This window comes from Myotis daubentonii, chromosome 5, assembly GCF_963259705.1.
Source record: "Myotis daubentonii chromosome 5, mMyoDau2.1, whole genome shotgun sequence".
Classification (NCBI taxonomy): domain Eukaryota; kingdom Metazoa; phylum Chordata; class Mammalia; order Chiroptera; family Vespertilionidae; genus Myotis; species Myotis daubentonii.
The window spans coordinates 74,059,729-74,074,106 of NC_081844.1; the positions used below are offsets into that span (position 1 = coordinate 74,059,729).

General features: G+C 50.8%; 1 protein-coding gene across 1 annotated transcript in view; it reads right to left on the reverse strand.

The window, feature by feature from the left end:
- Positions 1-8,403, reverse strand: part of CDHR2 (cadherin related family member 2) — a 32,531-nt gene extending 24,128 nt beyond the window's left edge. Inside the window, exons 1-3 of the mRNA XM_059698231.1 lie at positions 8,260-8,403; positions 1,863-1,929; positions 1,515-1,589 (exon numbers count right to left, since the gene is read on the reverse strand). Coding sequence (XP_059554214.1) covers positions 1,515-1,589; positions 1,863-1,917 — 130 coding nt within the window. The 5' untranslated portion in view covers positions 1,918-1,929; positions 8,260-8,403. The remainder of the gene's footprint in view (positions 1-1,514; positions 1,590-1,862; positions 1,930-8,259) is intronic.
- Between the last annotated feature and the right edge of the window lie 5,975 nt (positions 8,404-14,378).

Here is a 14,378-nt window from a genome sequence, read left to right on the forward strand (position 1 = left end):
GCTCCTTCAACACCTCCTTGGAAAACTTGGTCACAGTCCCTCCCCATCAAGCCCCCTCTCCGGGAAGAGCAGCTGGCCATGTTCTGCTAAAAAGATGTTGATACCACCCTAGCCAGTTTGGCTCAGTGGACAGAGCATCGGTCTGCAGACTGAAGGGTCCTGGGTTCAATTCCGGTCAAGGGCACTTGCCTGGGTTGTGGGCTCCATCCCCAGCATGGGGCAGGCAGGAGACAACCAATCAATGATTCTCTCTCATCATTGATGTCTCTCTCTCTCTTTCTCTCTCCCTTCCTCTCTGAAATCAATAAAAAAATATATATATTTTTAAAAGAAATGTCAAAATGCAAGCAGATGCGGCCCTTATAGCTAAGGAGGGTGGTGGGTGGGTGTAACTCCTTATCTGTATACATTTGTTCATGGGCATAGAAAGATGTATCAGGGGGGAAATGCTTTTTAAAATGTCTGCCTGGAAAAAAATTAAGTATAAGAAATAAATCAATAAGAGCTACAAAAATAAAACACAGAGTACATCTTTGTATATTAAGAATTCTATGTTTGAGAAACCAAGATGGTGGCATAGGTAAACACCGGAAATTGCTGCCTCGCACAACCACTTCAAAAATACAACTAAAAGACAAAACAGACATCGTCCAGAACCACAGGAAGGCTGGCTGAGTGGAAATTCTACAACTAGAAGGAAAGAGAAAAGCACACTGAGACTCAGAGGAGGTGTGGAAGTGCAGAGGTACGGAGGCGCACATGGAAAGGGCTGAGGACGCGGTTGTCTTTTTCAATCGGGAAGGAGTCTCAAGCTCCCGACTGCTCTGAACTCCAGTTCCGGGAAGTCTCTGGGGACCCAGGCTCATACGGGGAGAAACTGGACTGTCTGGCAGCAGACAGAACTCGGAACTCGAGGGCGGCTTTCCCTCAGAGGTGCTTGCAGTGATTACTGGGACACTGAGACGTGGGGCCCCTTAGGGCAGGACTGAGGATCAGCCATAGCTGCTTGCTCTGCCCTGTTGATTCCCTGAGACCCTGCCCCACCCAAGCTGTGGCAGAGGCTTTTGCATATGAAAGGCCTGGCCCTTTGCAATCTGAAAATTACCTAACAAATTGCAGCTGGGCCAGACAGACCCAGAACTTCCAAGAGAGGGCCCAAGGCCCCATAGCAGCTTGCATTGCTTCACAGCTGGGCCTCATCTGGGCACCCCCAAACCCAAACAAAGAAGAGGAATCTGCAGATCTCTCCATAGCTCCTGCTGGGTAGCCTCAGGCTGAGGCTAAATTAGCACCTCCTTACATCCAAGAGCCAGTGTACCCAGTAGTCAGAGTGGAACCATCCAGATTACAATGCCTCAGATCCATAAGGGACACACTCAGGGGGCAGACTCAGTGAGCACCAAAGCCCCACTGAAGCAAGTCTGGCCCCAGAAGGGTGTCTTCAGCACAGAAGTTCTCCCACTGCAGACACAGCTGATTCTCACAGCCAATTGGACACAGGAGGCATTACTCACCCACAGGCAGGTCCTCCGGCAGGGTCACTGGCAGGGTCATGTTGGACAGGAACTGAGGAGCCACATTGGCTGTCACTGTAGGGACACAGAGCACTAGAATATCTGAGCCCCCTGCGAAGCCCGAACCCCTATCTGGCCCCGCGGGAGCCCACACCATTCCCACTGGCCAATCTTCAGTCCAGCTCACCCGCCTAAGTCTGGAGTCCTCCCCAGACACCCCGGGCAGCCGACCAGAGGGCTGGTCATAGAAGCTGGGTGTGTACTGCTGAGGGCCCCCCTCCTTGCTGGAGGGCTCTGCCGAGGGTCCCCAGGTTAGTGCTGTTCTGGGAGGGGAGGGGAGGCACCTACCAGACATGACCAGGGCAGGAAGCAGCAGGCAGGACAGCCATGGCCACGCCATCATGTCTGGAGGGACCTGGAGGAAGAGGCATCATGGAAGGGGCGCCTGTGCCCAGGCCTTCCTCCTTAAGCAGACCCCCATCGGTGTGCTCTGACCCTGGTGCACCCAGCATCAGCATTCAGCACTTCTCCCCCAGGTCACATCACTCTCCGCCCACTTTCCAGGTGTTCCAGGGTAAGGGGGAGTCAGAGAGAACCAAAGGGGTGAGCAGGGTAGCTGAGCCTGGTCCAGAGGCCCAGCCTGAGATTGACCTTGAACCTGACCTCAGAGTTCAGAGCCCACTGGGTAGCAGGCACTGATCTAAGCACGTTAGAAGCATAATCTCACTATTCCTACAACTATGAGGTGGCTGCTAAGAAACCAAGGCTGAGAGAACAGGGGCTTGCCTGAGGCCCGACAAGACCATGCTCTGAACACCGGTCCTTTGGACACAGAATTCATTCCCTCAACCACGGCACCATTCTCCCTGCTTGAAGTGCTCGAGCCCCCTGGTCATCGCCTGCCCTTCTCTGTCCTGTTTCTTCATCTGTAAGATGGGAAGGATGACTCTAATAGGTAATGGGGGAGGGAGAATGGAGTAGGGGGGACACAGCTACACGCCCACTAACAGAGCGCAGCACATCCTGAGGGAGGCGGGCCTGCTCAGTGCCTGATACACAGTAGGTGCTCAGCAAATGCAAATCCCTTCCTTCTGCATCCTGCAGGGTCATCTTTGCTTTCTCACCACAACAGCCAGTACAGTCCCCATGGAAACTGCTCTGGCCTCTCTTCTGTGCCTATCACCACGCTGGTGCTCTGAGACTGACTCCAGAGCTCAGGAACAGGGTGGGCTGTCCGTGGGTGACGCCAAGGACTGTATTTCTGCAGTGGGACTCTAATCAGTGCCCCTTGGGGAGTGACTGTAAAAACTGCTGACTTGCCCACCCTGCGTGGCTCAGTGGTTGAGTGTCTACCTATGAACCAGGAAGTCAGGGTTCAATTCCAGGTCAGGGCACATGCCCGGGTTTCAGGCTTGATCTTCGGTTGGGGCGCTTGCAAGAGACTGCTGATCAATGATTCTCTCTCATCACTGCTATTTCTATCTCTCTCTCCTTTCCTCTCTAAAATCAATATATATATATATATATATATATATATATATTTTTTGTTTTTTTGTTGTTGTGGTGGTGGGTTTTTTTTTTTTTGGTGTTTTTTTTGTTTGTTTGTGTTTGTTTGTGTTTTTTTTTTTTTTTCAAAAAACTGCTGGCTTGCCAAGGTCCCCAGAGATGATAGCTGCAGACAGCCCACGTGCTAGACAGTAGGCTACACTCAGCCCGGTTGGAAAATGCTGGACCCAGCTTCTCAGGAGGAATCAATAAGTCCTCAGTCCTCAGAATCACGTATGCTGAGCCACAGCCCTCAGTGAGACAGACACCATGCTGTGGTCGCTGCTGGCGTAAGGGAGTCGGGGTCACGTATAGTGACTGAGGCTGACCTCGAGCTCTCCCGGAGGCAGGGCTGGGGACACGGACAACAGTTCAGTTTGGGGTGGGGATGGAAGTGGTGCTGGTGGGGGTGACGAGGTAAGGAGGACACCTCGGAATGTGTGTGATGACAAGGGTAGAGAGGCAGATGGAGCTGGTGGTGTTGGTCGTGGGGTGGAGAGGATGGTGCTGGTGGGGTGACAGTGGAGATGCGATGGAGTTGGGCATTGGTGATGGTGGTAGGTGCTGGCATCCACCGTGCAAGCAAGATCCAGGACACTTGAACCCTGGCTGGATGCAGCCTGTCCTGGCATCCCCTTGTGGTGTGGTCTTGGACCTAACCCCCCACCTCTTTTGTCCTCTTTGGTCCCCTCACTTAGAGGTGAGTCAGCAGCCACAGGACAATTAGTTACAAAGTGCAGCCGCAGGTATGCAAGGTGTGCTCCTCGCCATGACAAAGTTCACCGCAGCGCTGTCGGGAAGACAGGAGACTCCTGCCCTGGGACCCAGCCCCGAGGGGCAGGGAGCTGGCCTGGCCACAAGCTGCGGGTGGCACTTTGTCCCATACCATTTAGTCCTCAGCATATTGTGACCCCGGAGGGGAAGGGACATGGCCCAGTCAGTAATGGGATCAGAACCCAAAGCAGGAGTCTGAGCTGCTCTTTCAAAGCTTCTGGTTTTCTCTTCCTCATCGACCAGACCTCCCCTCAGGCCTGCAGAGACCCTCGAGATGAGGTCAGGGAGAGCAGCCTCCATCAGCAAAGCCCCCAAGCCAGCTGGGACCCAGGCTGGGACGCCAGCCTCTGACTCCCAGTCCAATGTTCTTTCTTGCTCTTCCTTCCTGCACTGCCCAGGTCGGCCCTGGGTTTCACACAACTTCCCCTTTCTCAGAGAGACTTACAAACACACACTCATTTGATCATAATGAGGCCAAAGTTCTACAATTCAGAGCGTCATCCTCTGGATTTAGTCATCTGAGAAAACTGCAGAGTCTGTGTGAGCTGGGAAGGCACAGAATGAACCTGCCCCACCAGTGAGCATCCCCACCCCACTGGGCACGACCACCCCCAGGCTCAAACCTCCACCACGGCTCCCACCGGCTGCAGACCGATTCCTGCCTTTCGTCCTGGCAGGCTGGGTCCTCACAGGCCCGGGGTCTCTCTTCCCACACAAGCCATCTGGCCGGTGGCACTGCATGCTCCTGTCTCGGTCCACACCCCATGTTGTCCTTCCTCCAGGCATCGGCATATGTATCCCTCTGCCCGGGACACCGTCCCTGCCTTCTGGTACCTGCAGAGTCTTTCTGTCCTCCAAGGGCAGGGCAGGCGTGGTGCCAGGTTCAGGCATTGGCGACTCTCCTCTGGCCCCAAAGACCCTGGCACACCAGCAGGAGCAGTGGACAGACCAGGTGCAAATGGACAAGAAGTGAATGATGTGGATGAAAAAGGGGCCACATAGTAAACCTGACAAGCTCAGGAGAATAAGGCCTGCATGGGCCGTATTCACTCAGAGACCTAAAGTAACCACGTAGGACGGTCTGAAATTCAAACCTCCTAAAGCGAGTCATGGAGGGCAGTCATGTCCTAGGTGGTATCTTCCTTGACAAAGGTCGATCTTTACCTTAACTGAGACTGTCTATTGTCTTTTTGCAACTACAATAATATGACCTTTGGAATGTCAGAGAACTCCCCTTTCTCCGACCCCTCCGGGCAGTCACCCAGCAGAGCATAAGACCACACAACCCTCATCTTGCTCTTCCACAGACAATCTCATGCCGTCTCTATGTGCGTAAATGTTCACTGCGAACCATCTCATGTCATCTCTATGTGTGTAAATGTTCACTGCTAACCACCTCATGCCGTCTCTATGTGCATAAATGCTCACTGCTAACCACCTCATGCCGTCTCTATGTGCGTAAATGTTCACTGCGAACCATCTCATGTCATCTCTATGTGTGTAAATGTTCACTGCTAACCACCTCATGTCATCTCTATGTGCATAAATGCTCACTGCTAACCACCTCATGCCGTCTCTATGTGCGTAAATGTTCACTGCGAACCATCTCATGTCATCTCTATGTGTGTAAATGTTCACTGCTAACCACCTCATGCCGTCTCTATGTGCATAAATGTTCAGTTAACCACCTCATGCCGTCTCTATGTGCGTAAATGTTCAGTTAACCATCTCATGCCGTCTCTATGTGCGTAAATGTTCAGTTAACCACCTCATGCCGTCTCTATGTGCGTAAATGTTCAGTTAACCACCTCATGCCGTCTCTATGTGCGTAAATGTTCAGTTAACCACCTCATGCCGTCTCTATGTGCGTAAATGTTCAGTTAACCATCTCATGCCGTCTCTATGTGCGTAAATGTTCAGTTAACCACCTCATGCCGTCTCTATGTGCGTAAATGTTCACTGCTAACCACCTCATGCCGTCTCTATGTGCGTAAATGTTCACTGCTAACCATCTCATGATGTCTCTATGTGTGTAAATGTTCAGTTAACCATCTCATGCCGTCTCTATGTGCGTAAATGTTCAGTTAACCATCTCGTGCCGTCTCTATGTGTGTAACTGTTCACTCCTAACCATTTCATGCCGTCTCTATGTGCGTAAATGTTCATTGTTAACCATGCTGTGCCCACCGATGTAAAATAAGTATATGTCTCTCCATTTTACTCTTCATCCAATCTCAGCAGTTTCCCGCATTGCTTTCCCCCACCTCCCTAATCTATCACAGCAGATTTCATGTAACCACCTTACGCCCTCCCCTTCTATCCTGATGTATAAAATAGGTGGTAAAACTGCCATTTTCTGAAGCATTTTCTCAATCAATTGAGATTTTGCTTCTTGGCAATTGTAGTCAGTTTGGCTCAAATAAACTCATGAAAATTCTCTACAGGTCTGGCCGTTTCTTACGTTGACAATGGAGTTGCCCTTGCCAGTGTCCAGGCCAGTGCATTCCCAGGCCTTGCTGTGTGCTGGGCAGCCCCCGGCACTGGTGCGAGGCATGGTCTTACTCCAGCCTCCAGTCACTGCGTAGCCACACCCAGGAGCTCTTGTTTCCTCCTCTGCCTCTCAGTTTGCCTTCTGGAAAATGGGACTATCTACATTCTAGAAATTGCAGCTTCCTCCCCACCCCCTTTCCCTACTCTCAAAAAGTGCTTGGAGCCCTAACTGGTTTGGCTCAGTGGCTAGAGCATCGGCCTGCAGACTGAAGGGTCCCAGGTTCGATTCCAGTCATGGGCATGTACCTTGGTTGCGGGCACATCCCCAGTAGGGGGTGTGCAGAAAGCAGCTGTTCAATGTCTCTCATCGATGTTCCTAACTGTCTATCCCTCTCCCTTCCTCTCTGTAAAAAAAATCAATAAAATATATTTTAAAAAAAACAACAACAACAAGTGCTTGGAGAAGGACCAGAAAGGACACCGAGGTGAATTAGGGCGGCTCCTGGATCCCACCCCATGAGACGTGCAGGCCCTGGCTTGGCCGGACACACCCACTTCTGCTCCTCAGCCTCCGTGGTAGGAGGCATCAGAACAGCTCTCAACAGCCACGACTCCAAGACTTCCTAGAATGTGGAGGCACAGGGAAAGGGGACCACAGGCCTTCCCAGGGCCTTCAGAAAGGCCAGAGAGGGAGGCGGCCCTCCTCACTCACAGTCTGCAGCAGCAGGCCCAGCCTTCACCGCCACTGACACCTCGCGCTCACAACACACTTCACTTCCACTCCCTCATGTCCTTCCTTCCCACAGTTGGTCCCTAGCTCCGGGAAAGGCCATTCCAAGGCCCAAGTGTGGAAACTGAGGCCCAGCGAGTGATGCCCAGAGCAAGGGCACAGGGCTAGACCAGGGGCCCTCTCCAGTGCCCACCCCCCAGGCTGCTTCACTGGCAGACAGATATGGAGTCAAAGGGTCCTGGGTTCCGATTCCAAGGTTTTGCTTACTGCGCCACCCCAGGCGAGCCCTTACCCTATCTCCCTGGGCCTGTTTCCCTGCTGAGAAGTGACGTGAGGATAAGAACCACAGAGTCCACACATTGGTCACACCTGTTTCCATCTGTCAGATCCCAGTGTGCCTTGAGCCCCTGCTTCGTGCCGGGGGACCAACCCAACAGACCCTGCCTCGGGGCAGAGGCCCAGGCCTGGCCCGGCTCTTAGCGGAGTCTCCACCTGGGACACCAGGGCGAAGACATGGGTCAGGGCCTGGGAAGGAGGCAGAGCTGGGGCCCAGCCAGCCCATAGTCCTAGCCGGACACTTCTCCTGCTGGCGGAGGAGGCACTGGAGCCGGTCACTGACCACAGGCCCAATTCTGCTTCAGGGCTCTCCACCTTCCTCCCACATTATCACCATCCCCATTCTACAGATGAGGAAACTGAGGCCCAAAAGAGTTTCAGAGCCCACCCACAGTCAGGATGGAGCTAGGATTTGAACCCAAAAAGACATCAGAGCCTAGCTCTTTCTCCTCAAGCTCTGGGGCCCCAGGCTCAGCCACTGTGACCTCGCCCCCTGGAGCTTCCTGTGTAAGGAGCCCAGGCAGCTTAACTCATGTTCCGGGGGGACCTGCCTCCCTCCCATCCTGTAAAAATCCTCAGTGGGTCCAAATGACCAAGGCCTTGTTAGGGAGGGACGGACGGGAGACCTCGGAGCCCTGGGGAGAGGCATTGTTAGCCCCACACGGCAGAGGAAACTGAGACCTGGCGGCCAAGCTGGGTCTCACTCCAGAGTTGCCCAACCCAGCGCCCATGCTCTCTCCTTGCACCCAGAGCTCCCACCCAGCTGTGGTGGTACCCCCAAAGCTCGCCTTGGTCCCGAAGACCCTACTGGGTCCCTACACCAGGCAGGAGACCCCAGGCCCTGCTTCAGCGAAGCTACGTGGTCCCTACCTGTGCCCCAGGAGGGGCTGCGGAAACGGCGGACAGACACCGGCAGGCACAGGTGGGCACTTTCTGGGGCTTTCAGTGTGTAGCTCACAGACTTTGGCACCATCTCCGCCTCCCCTGAGCAATCATTAACCCTGCCAGAGACCACACCTCCAGGATGGGGAAGACTCCTGGGAGGATAGGCCCCAGGGCTCCGTGGATCAGATCCAGGCCACAGGAGAGAGGGCCTGGCAGAGCCCGGGCTCAGAGCTCCTGGGAGCCAGGCCCAGCCCTGGGGCAAGCAGGAGTAAGACATCCAGGGCAACATCGATGAACTTGGTCCGCTCCCCAACAAAGAGGCCTCAGGGACAGACCTGTGGAGAAGGTCAGAGAAGGAGAGGTCAGGAGCGGGAACTAGTAAAATAGTATAATAATCAAACAGAAGGTTTCCACAGGGGGATGAGGCCAGCCCTGAGCTCGGGTATTGTTGCTGAGGCCCTCAGAGGGTATGACCATCCCTGGGGGCCTGCATCTACCTCTCCCTGTAGCATGATATCAGACATTCATATCTGTAACTTGGAGGAAATAATAGTACGTACATCATAGGATTCTTATGAGGATAAAACCAGATCATGGAGATACCATTCCAGGTGTAGGGCCTGGCATGTAGCAGGGAACCCAGCAGGACACTGAATCTGTAGCCTTCGCAGATTCTTGCCATAATCCTGAGCAACCCTCTCCTTGTGGGAGGAGCCACGCCTGCCTCACACTCAGTAGATACATATCAGGTAGTTACTATATGCCAGGCACTAAATTCAACAGGGATCTTTGTTCCCCAACCTCCCGAACTTAAAACAGATTATCAAAACATACAGGCATGTGCATCCATGTTCACAGCCGGATTATTCACAACAGCTGACATGTGGAAGCAACCCAGTGTCCACCAACAGATAATGCATTAACAAAATGTGGTATATAGAAAAAATAGAATATTTCTCAACCTTAAAAAGGCAGGAAATTCTGACACATACTTCAACATGGCTACACCTGAGGACATGACGCTAAGTGAAATAAGCCAGTCACAAAAAAAACACTGTGTGAGTCTCCTTCTATGAGTAGCTAGAGTAGTCACATTTACAGACGGAAGTGGTGGTTGCCAGGAGCGGAGGGGAGGCAATGGGGAGTTATTACTTCACGGGCACAGCTTCAGTTTTGCAAGATGAGATGAGTTCTGAAGATGGATGGTGGTGATGGTTGCACAATAGTGTGAAAGTGCTTAATGTCCCCTAACTGTACACTTGAAATGGGTAAGAGAGTAAATGTTATGTTATGTGTATTTTACACAATAAAAACAAATTTTATAAAATACTACAAGCTTGCCCAGCTGGCGTGGCTCGGTGGTTGAGCATCAACCTGTGAACCTGGTCAGGGCACATTCCCAGGTTGCAGGCTCCGTCCCCAGTGTGGGGTGTGCAGGAGGTAGCCGATCAATGATTCTCTCTCAAAATTGAAGTTTCTATCTCTCCCTCTCCCTTCCTCTCTGAAATCAATAAAAATTTTTAAAATAAAAATAAAATGCTACAAGCTTCGCAAAATGTGAAGAAACCTGGATGAAAGCAAAACGAGTGAAAAAAATGAGGCGAACCTAGGCCTGAATAGAATTCTCAAAATATTTAAATATTTGCCCTTAAGTTTTGGGTAATTGTCAGAGGTGGGCCATGAATCGAATTCCAAGCTTTCCAATAGGCAGGAAAGAGAAACGGGATCCATTCAGTCCATCCATTAAAAAAAGAGAGAGAGAGAGAGCGAAAACACAGCAGGATCTGGGAGCTGTGGGGCAATCCTGAGCTCTGATGCCTGAGAGGTGGCTTCTATGTGTCTCCGAGGAGAGGATGCTGCAGAGGTGGGCGGCTCTAGATATGACTGTTACAAGGCACTTGTTCAGAAGGCAGCTCAGGGACCAGGGCCTGCCTTCAGTGGTGGTGGGACAAGTTACAGAACCTCCCTGTTGCCGCAATCTGGACATTGTGGGTAAACCTACCTCAGAAGTTGGTGGTGAGGATGAAATGAAGTCACGGACACAGTGCCCAACCCAGAGTAAAGTCCAGGAAATTATTAGTGTTTGGAAGTGGGCGGATGGCTGGTGGCCTAACTGGTAGCAGGACGGGAAGGTGACTCCACTCCAGGCTCCAGGTCTGTCCCAGAGCAAGGGAGTCAGCCTGTGTCTCTGTCCACTCCCTGCTCTCCTCTCCTCCCCCCGTGCTGACTGATGGGGCCAATAGCTCTGAGTCACTGCTCTGGCCCCCAGAGGGTGTGTCCCGGCCTGCACAGACCTTTGGACAGCATCTGGATGAGCCATCAGGTGTGGATAGATGGTGCCCCCCCACCCCCCCCCCCCCACACACACACACAATCGAAAGGGGCATCTGTCTGCCTGCCAGATCGCATCTAAGAAGCTCAGGCCCAGGCCCAGGGTCACTGCAGGGAGCGGCAAGTGGCCCGCCAAAAGGGGGCGGGGGGGGGGGCCTAAGAGGCCAGGATGTGGATTTAGATAACCTGGGTCCTAATCCCCTCCCCATTCCATACCAACTAACGGCCATGGACAAGTCAGCTCATCTCTCCGAGCCTCAATGTTTTCATCTGTAGAATGGGAATAACAGTAGAACCCAGCTCAATTAGTCGAGGTTTTGATCAAGTAATGTAGTCAGGCAAGAAATAGAGAGCCATGTATGAGGAAGTGATTCGGATGCATATCAGCCTTGCTTTGTAACCACTGACTTAAGTGTGTGGTTTTTAAAATTTGGAACAAAAATCTTACTTCCTGTCTTTGCTATGTGCACCCGCTATGTGTTCAGAAATTGATGGAGTTAAAATCAAGTCCTCACTTGTCCCTAGCTGCATCACATTGACCAAGCCATTCCTCTCTGAGCCCCACTCATCAGCAATATGGAGACCCCCCCACACACACACACAGAGAGTGCACGGCTTCAGAGCCACCTGGAGGGTCCACACTGAGGGTGGCTCTTTGCTGCAAATGTGTCCAGCCCCTCCTCAACTTCCTAGTCATCCCTCCGTGTTGCACATGGCTTGGCAGAGTACAAAATTCCTTCACTGCTCTGTTCTAGTCAAGGGACCAGCCCAAGAACAGCCCCTTGTGTCAGAGGCTCATAGCCTCCCACCCTAGAAAGAACTTGGGGATCCGAGAGATCAACCCCTTCCCACCACCCAGACCCCTGAGCCCCTTCCCAGTGCACACATTCTCTCTAAAGCATGCCCTTCCAAGGGGCTGTTCTGCCACAGCTTGCACACTTCCAGTGATGGAGAGCTCACCTCCTCTCATGGCCACCATTCCATGGCCCCAAGTGGACGTGTTGTATTGAGTTGAGAGCTGCCTTGGCCGCTTCCACTGGGCTTGGATTCTGGGAGCACTAGACCCCACTCCCTCTCTCTGCTCTAGGACAGCCAACCCGCCACCAGAGCCTTCCCTCGGACTCTTACATCACTCCCACCACCATTACAGGCAGGCGCAGCAGCCAGGCAGGCCTGGGCTCACAGTCCAGCTCTGTCCCTGCCTGGCTGTGTGCAAGCCACTCTCCATCTCTGAGCTGTTTCCCAGGAGGAAGATATGGGGAAGTAACATAATCCCGGGGCTGTTTTCCTTCAGCGCAGTAGGTGAGCTCCCAGATGAAACATGCCCTCTTGAGCCCTCTGCCACTTCTGTGTCCATTTAACAATCGGCATGCTCACTTTGTGCCAGGCACTGTGCTGGGCACTGGGCACTGGTGGGACGGGGGTGGTGTGCACATCCCTGACCCTACACAGGGAGACTGTGTGTGAGAGGAGAGTAGCCAGGCCAAGAGGAGGGAAAAGGAAGACCAGGCAGAGGGAACAGTATGTCCAAAACCCCATTCTGGAAAGAGCTGGCCCTTGGGAGAAGGGAAAGACCAAGGTGGCTGGAACTCAGAAGTCATTTGTTCAGAGGATCAGGTTTCAAAAACTACTATACATTCACACAATAGTATACTATGCAGTGATTTTTTTAAAAGACACCCCTATGGCCCTGGCCAATGTTTCCCAGTGGTTAGAAGGGGCCCGTGCCATACTCAAGGGTCTTGGGTTCAATTCCTGGTCAAGGGCATGTACTGGGTTGTAGGTTCGATCCTGCATGCAGTAGGCAACTAATTGATGTGTCTCTCTCACATTGATGTTTCTCTCTCTCTCCCTCCCTCCCTTTCACTCTCTCTAAAAATCAATGCAAAAATATTCTCGGGTGAGGATTAACAACAGCAGAAAAAGATACCCCTATGTTCACTGCAGCATTATTCACGGTAGGCAAGACATGGAAATAACTTAAGTGTCCATCGGCAAATGAATGGATAAAGAAAATGTGCTATAGAGTGGGGTATTATTCAGCCATAAAAAAGAAGGAAATCCTGTCATTTGTGACAACATGGATGGACCTGGTGAGCATCATACTAAGTGAAATGAGCCAGAGAAAGACAAATGTTTCATGACCTCACTTACATGTGGAATCTTTTAAAAAGTTGAATACATAGAAACAGATTGTAGCATGGTGGGTGTCAGGGGCTGGAGTGTGGGGGAAATGGGGAAATGTTGGTCAAAGGGTACAAACTTTCAGTTGTAGATGAATAAGTTCCAGGAGTCTAATGGACAGCAACGTTACTAATTTAACAATATTGTATTTGAAAGTTGCTATGAGAGTAGAGCTTCAATGTTCTCACTACCACAACAAATGGTAATTATGTCGGTGAAGGATGTGTTCACTGATCTTATTATAGTATACATTTTGCATATATATACATGTATCAAATCATTATATTGTACAGCTTAAACTTACACAATGTTATATGTTAATTATATAGCAATAAGTCTGGGGGCGGGGGCAGACTGCTAATACAACAGGTTGGATCTCAAAACCATGAGACCATGCAGAAGAAGGCAGCATTTACGCAGCCAGCCATTCCACTGACACGAAGTCCTAAACACATAAAACTAATGTACAGTGACAGGAACCAGATCGACAGTCATGTCTGGAGGACTTGGAGAGGGCAAGAAGGAACTTTCTAGAGTGAAGAAAATGTTCTGGTTCTTGATCAGAGTTTTAGTTATACGGAGATATACATTTATGAAAAATTCAGTAAGCTATATACATAAGGTTTGTGCATTTTACTGTATAAAGTATACCCTAAATTAGGCCTTAATGTAGTTCTATTTTTTTTTTTAAAGAAAAATGCATGTTTGTTGAAGGATGAGCCAGAGTGAGGTAGAAAGCAGGCTCTCCTGCATCTACAAATGGGCACTACAGCAGAACCCATTCAAGGGTCTGTTACAAAGATTAATCAAGTAATACAGCCAAGCACTTAGCACAGGGCAAGTGATAGAATGGCATGCACATGACGTAGCAATTCAGATATACATCAGGCTTCCTTCCTAGCCACTGAATAGAAATCCTGGGCCTTGTCACTTTCTAGCATGATCCCTCACCTGACGAAGCGACAGTTTTCAAATCTATAAAACAGGAATAATAATAATATTCCCACACTGGGTTGTTAGATTTTAGGAATACCTATGTTAATTCATGTTAAGCACTTAGACTATTGTTTGGCTTGTGGTAAAAGCTCAACAAATGAAAGCTTTAAAAGAAGTAAGTTGGGCCGTAGCTGGTTTTGCTCAGTGGATAGAGTGTCGGCCTGTGGACTGAAAGGTCCTGAGTTCAATTCCGGTCAAGGGTCAAGAGCACATGCCTGGGTTGAGGGCTGGATGCCCAGTTGGGGGCATGCAGGAGGCAGCCGATCAAAGATTCTCTCTCATCATTGATGTTTCTATTTCTCTCTCTTGCGCTCTGAAATCAATAAAAATATATATATATTTTAAAAAAACTCTTCAAAAAAAATAAATTAAATAAATAAGTTGGCCAGGCTCTCTCTGTGAAGCACTCGGGGCCCTTTCCCCACCCTCTCCCCATAGGCGCATTTTCCTCACCTCTCTCTTTCTCCTAAACTCCAAGGGCCCTTCTTTTGCCTTTGTAACTTGTTTCCTGGGCCCATTTCTTCTATGGCTCACTTATTCTAACTCTGTGACTTTCTAAATAAACTTTCTCATATAAAAATAATTATAATAAA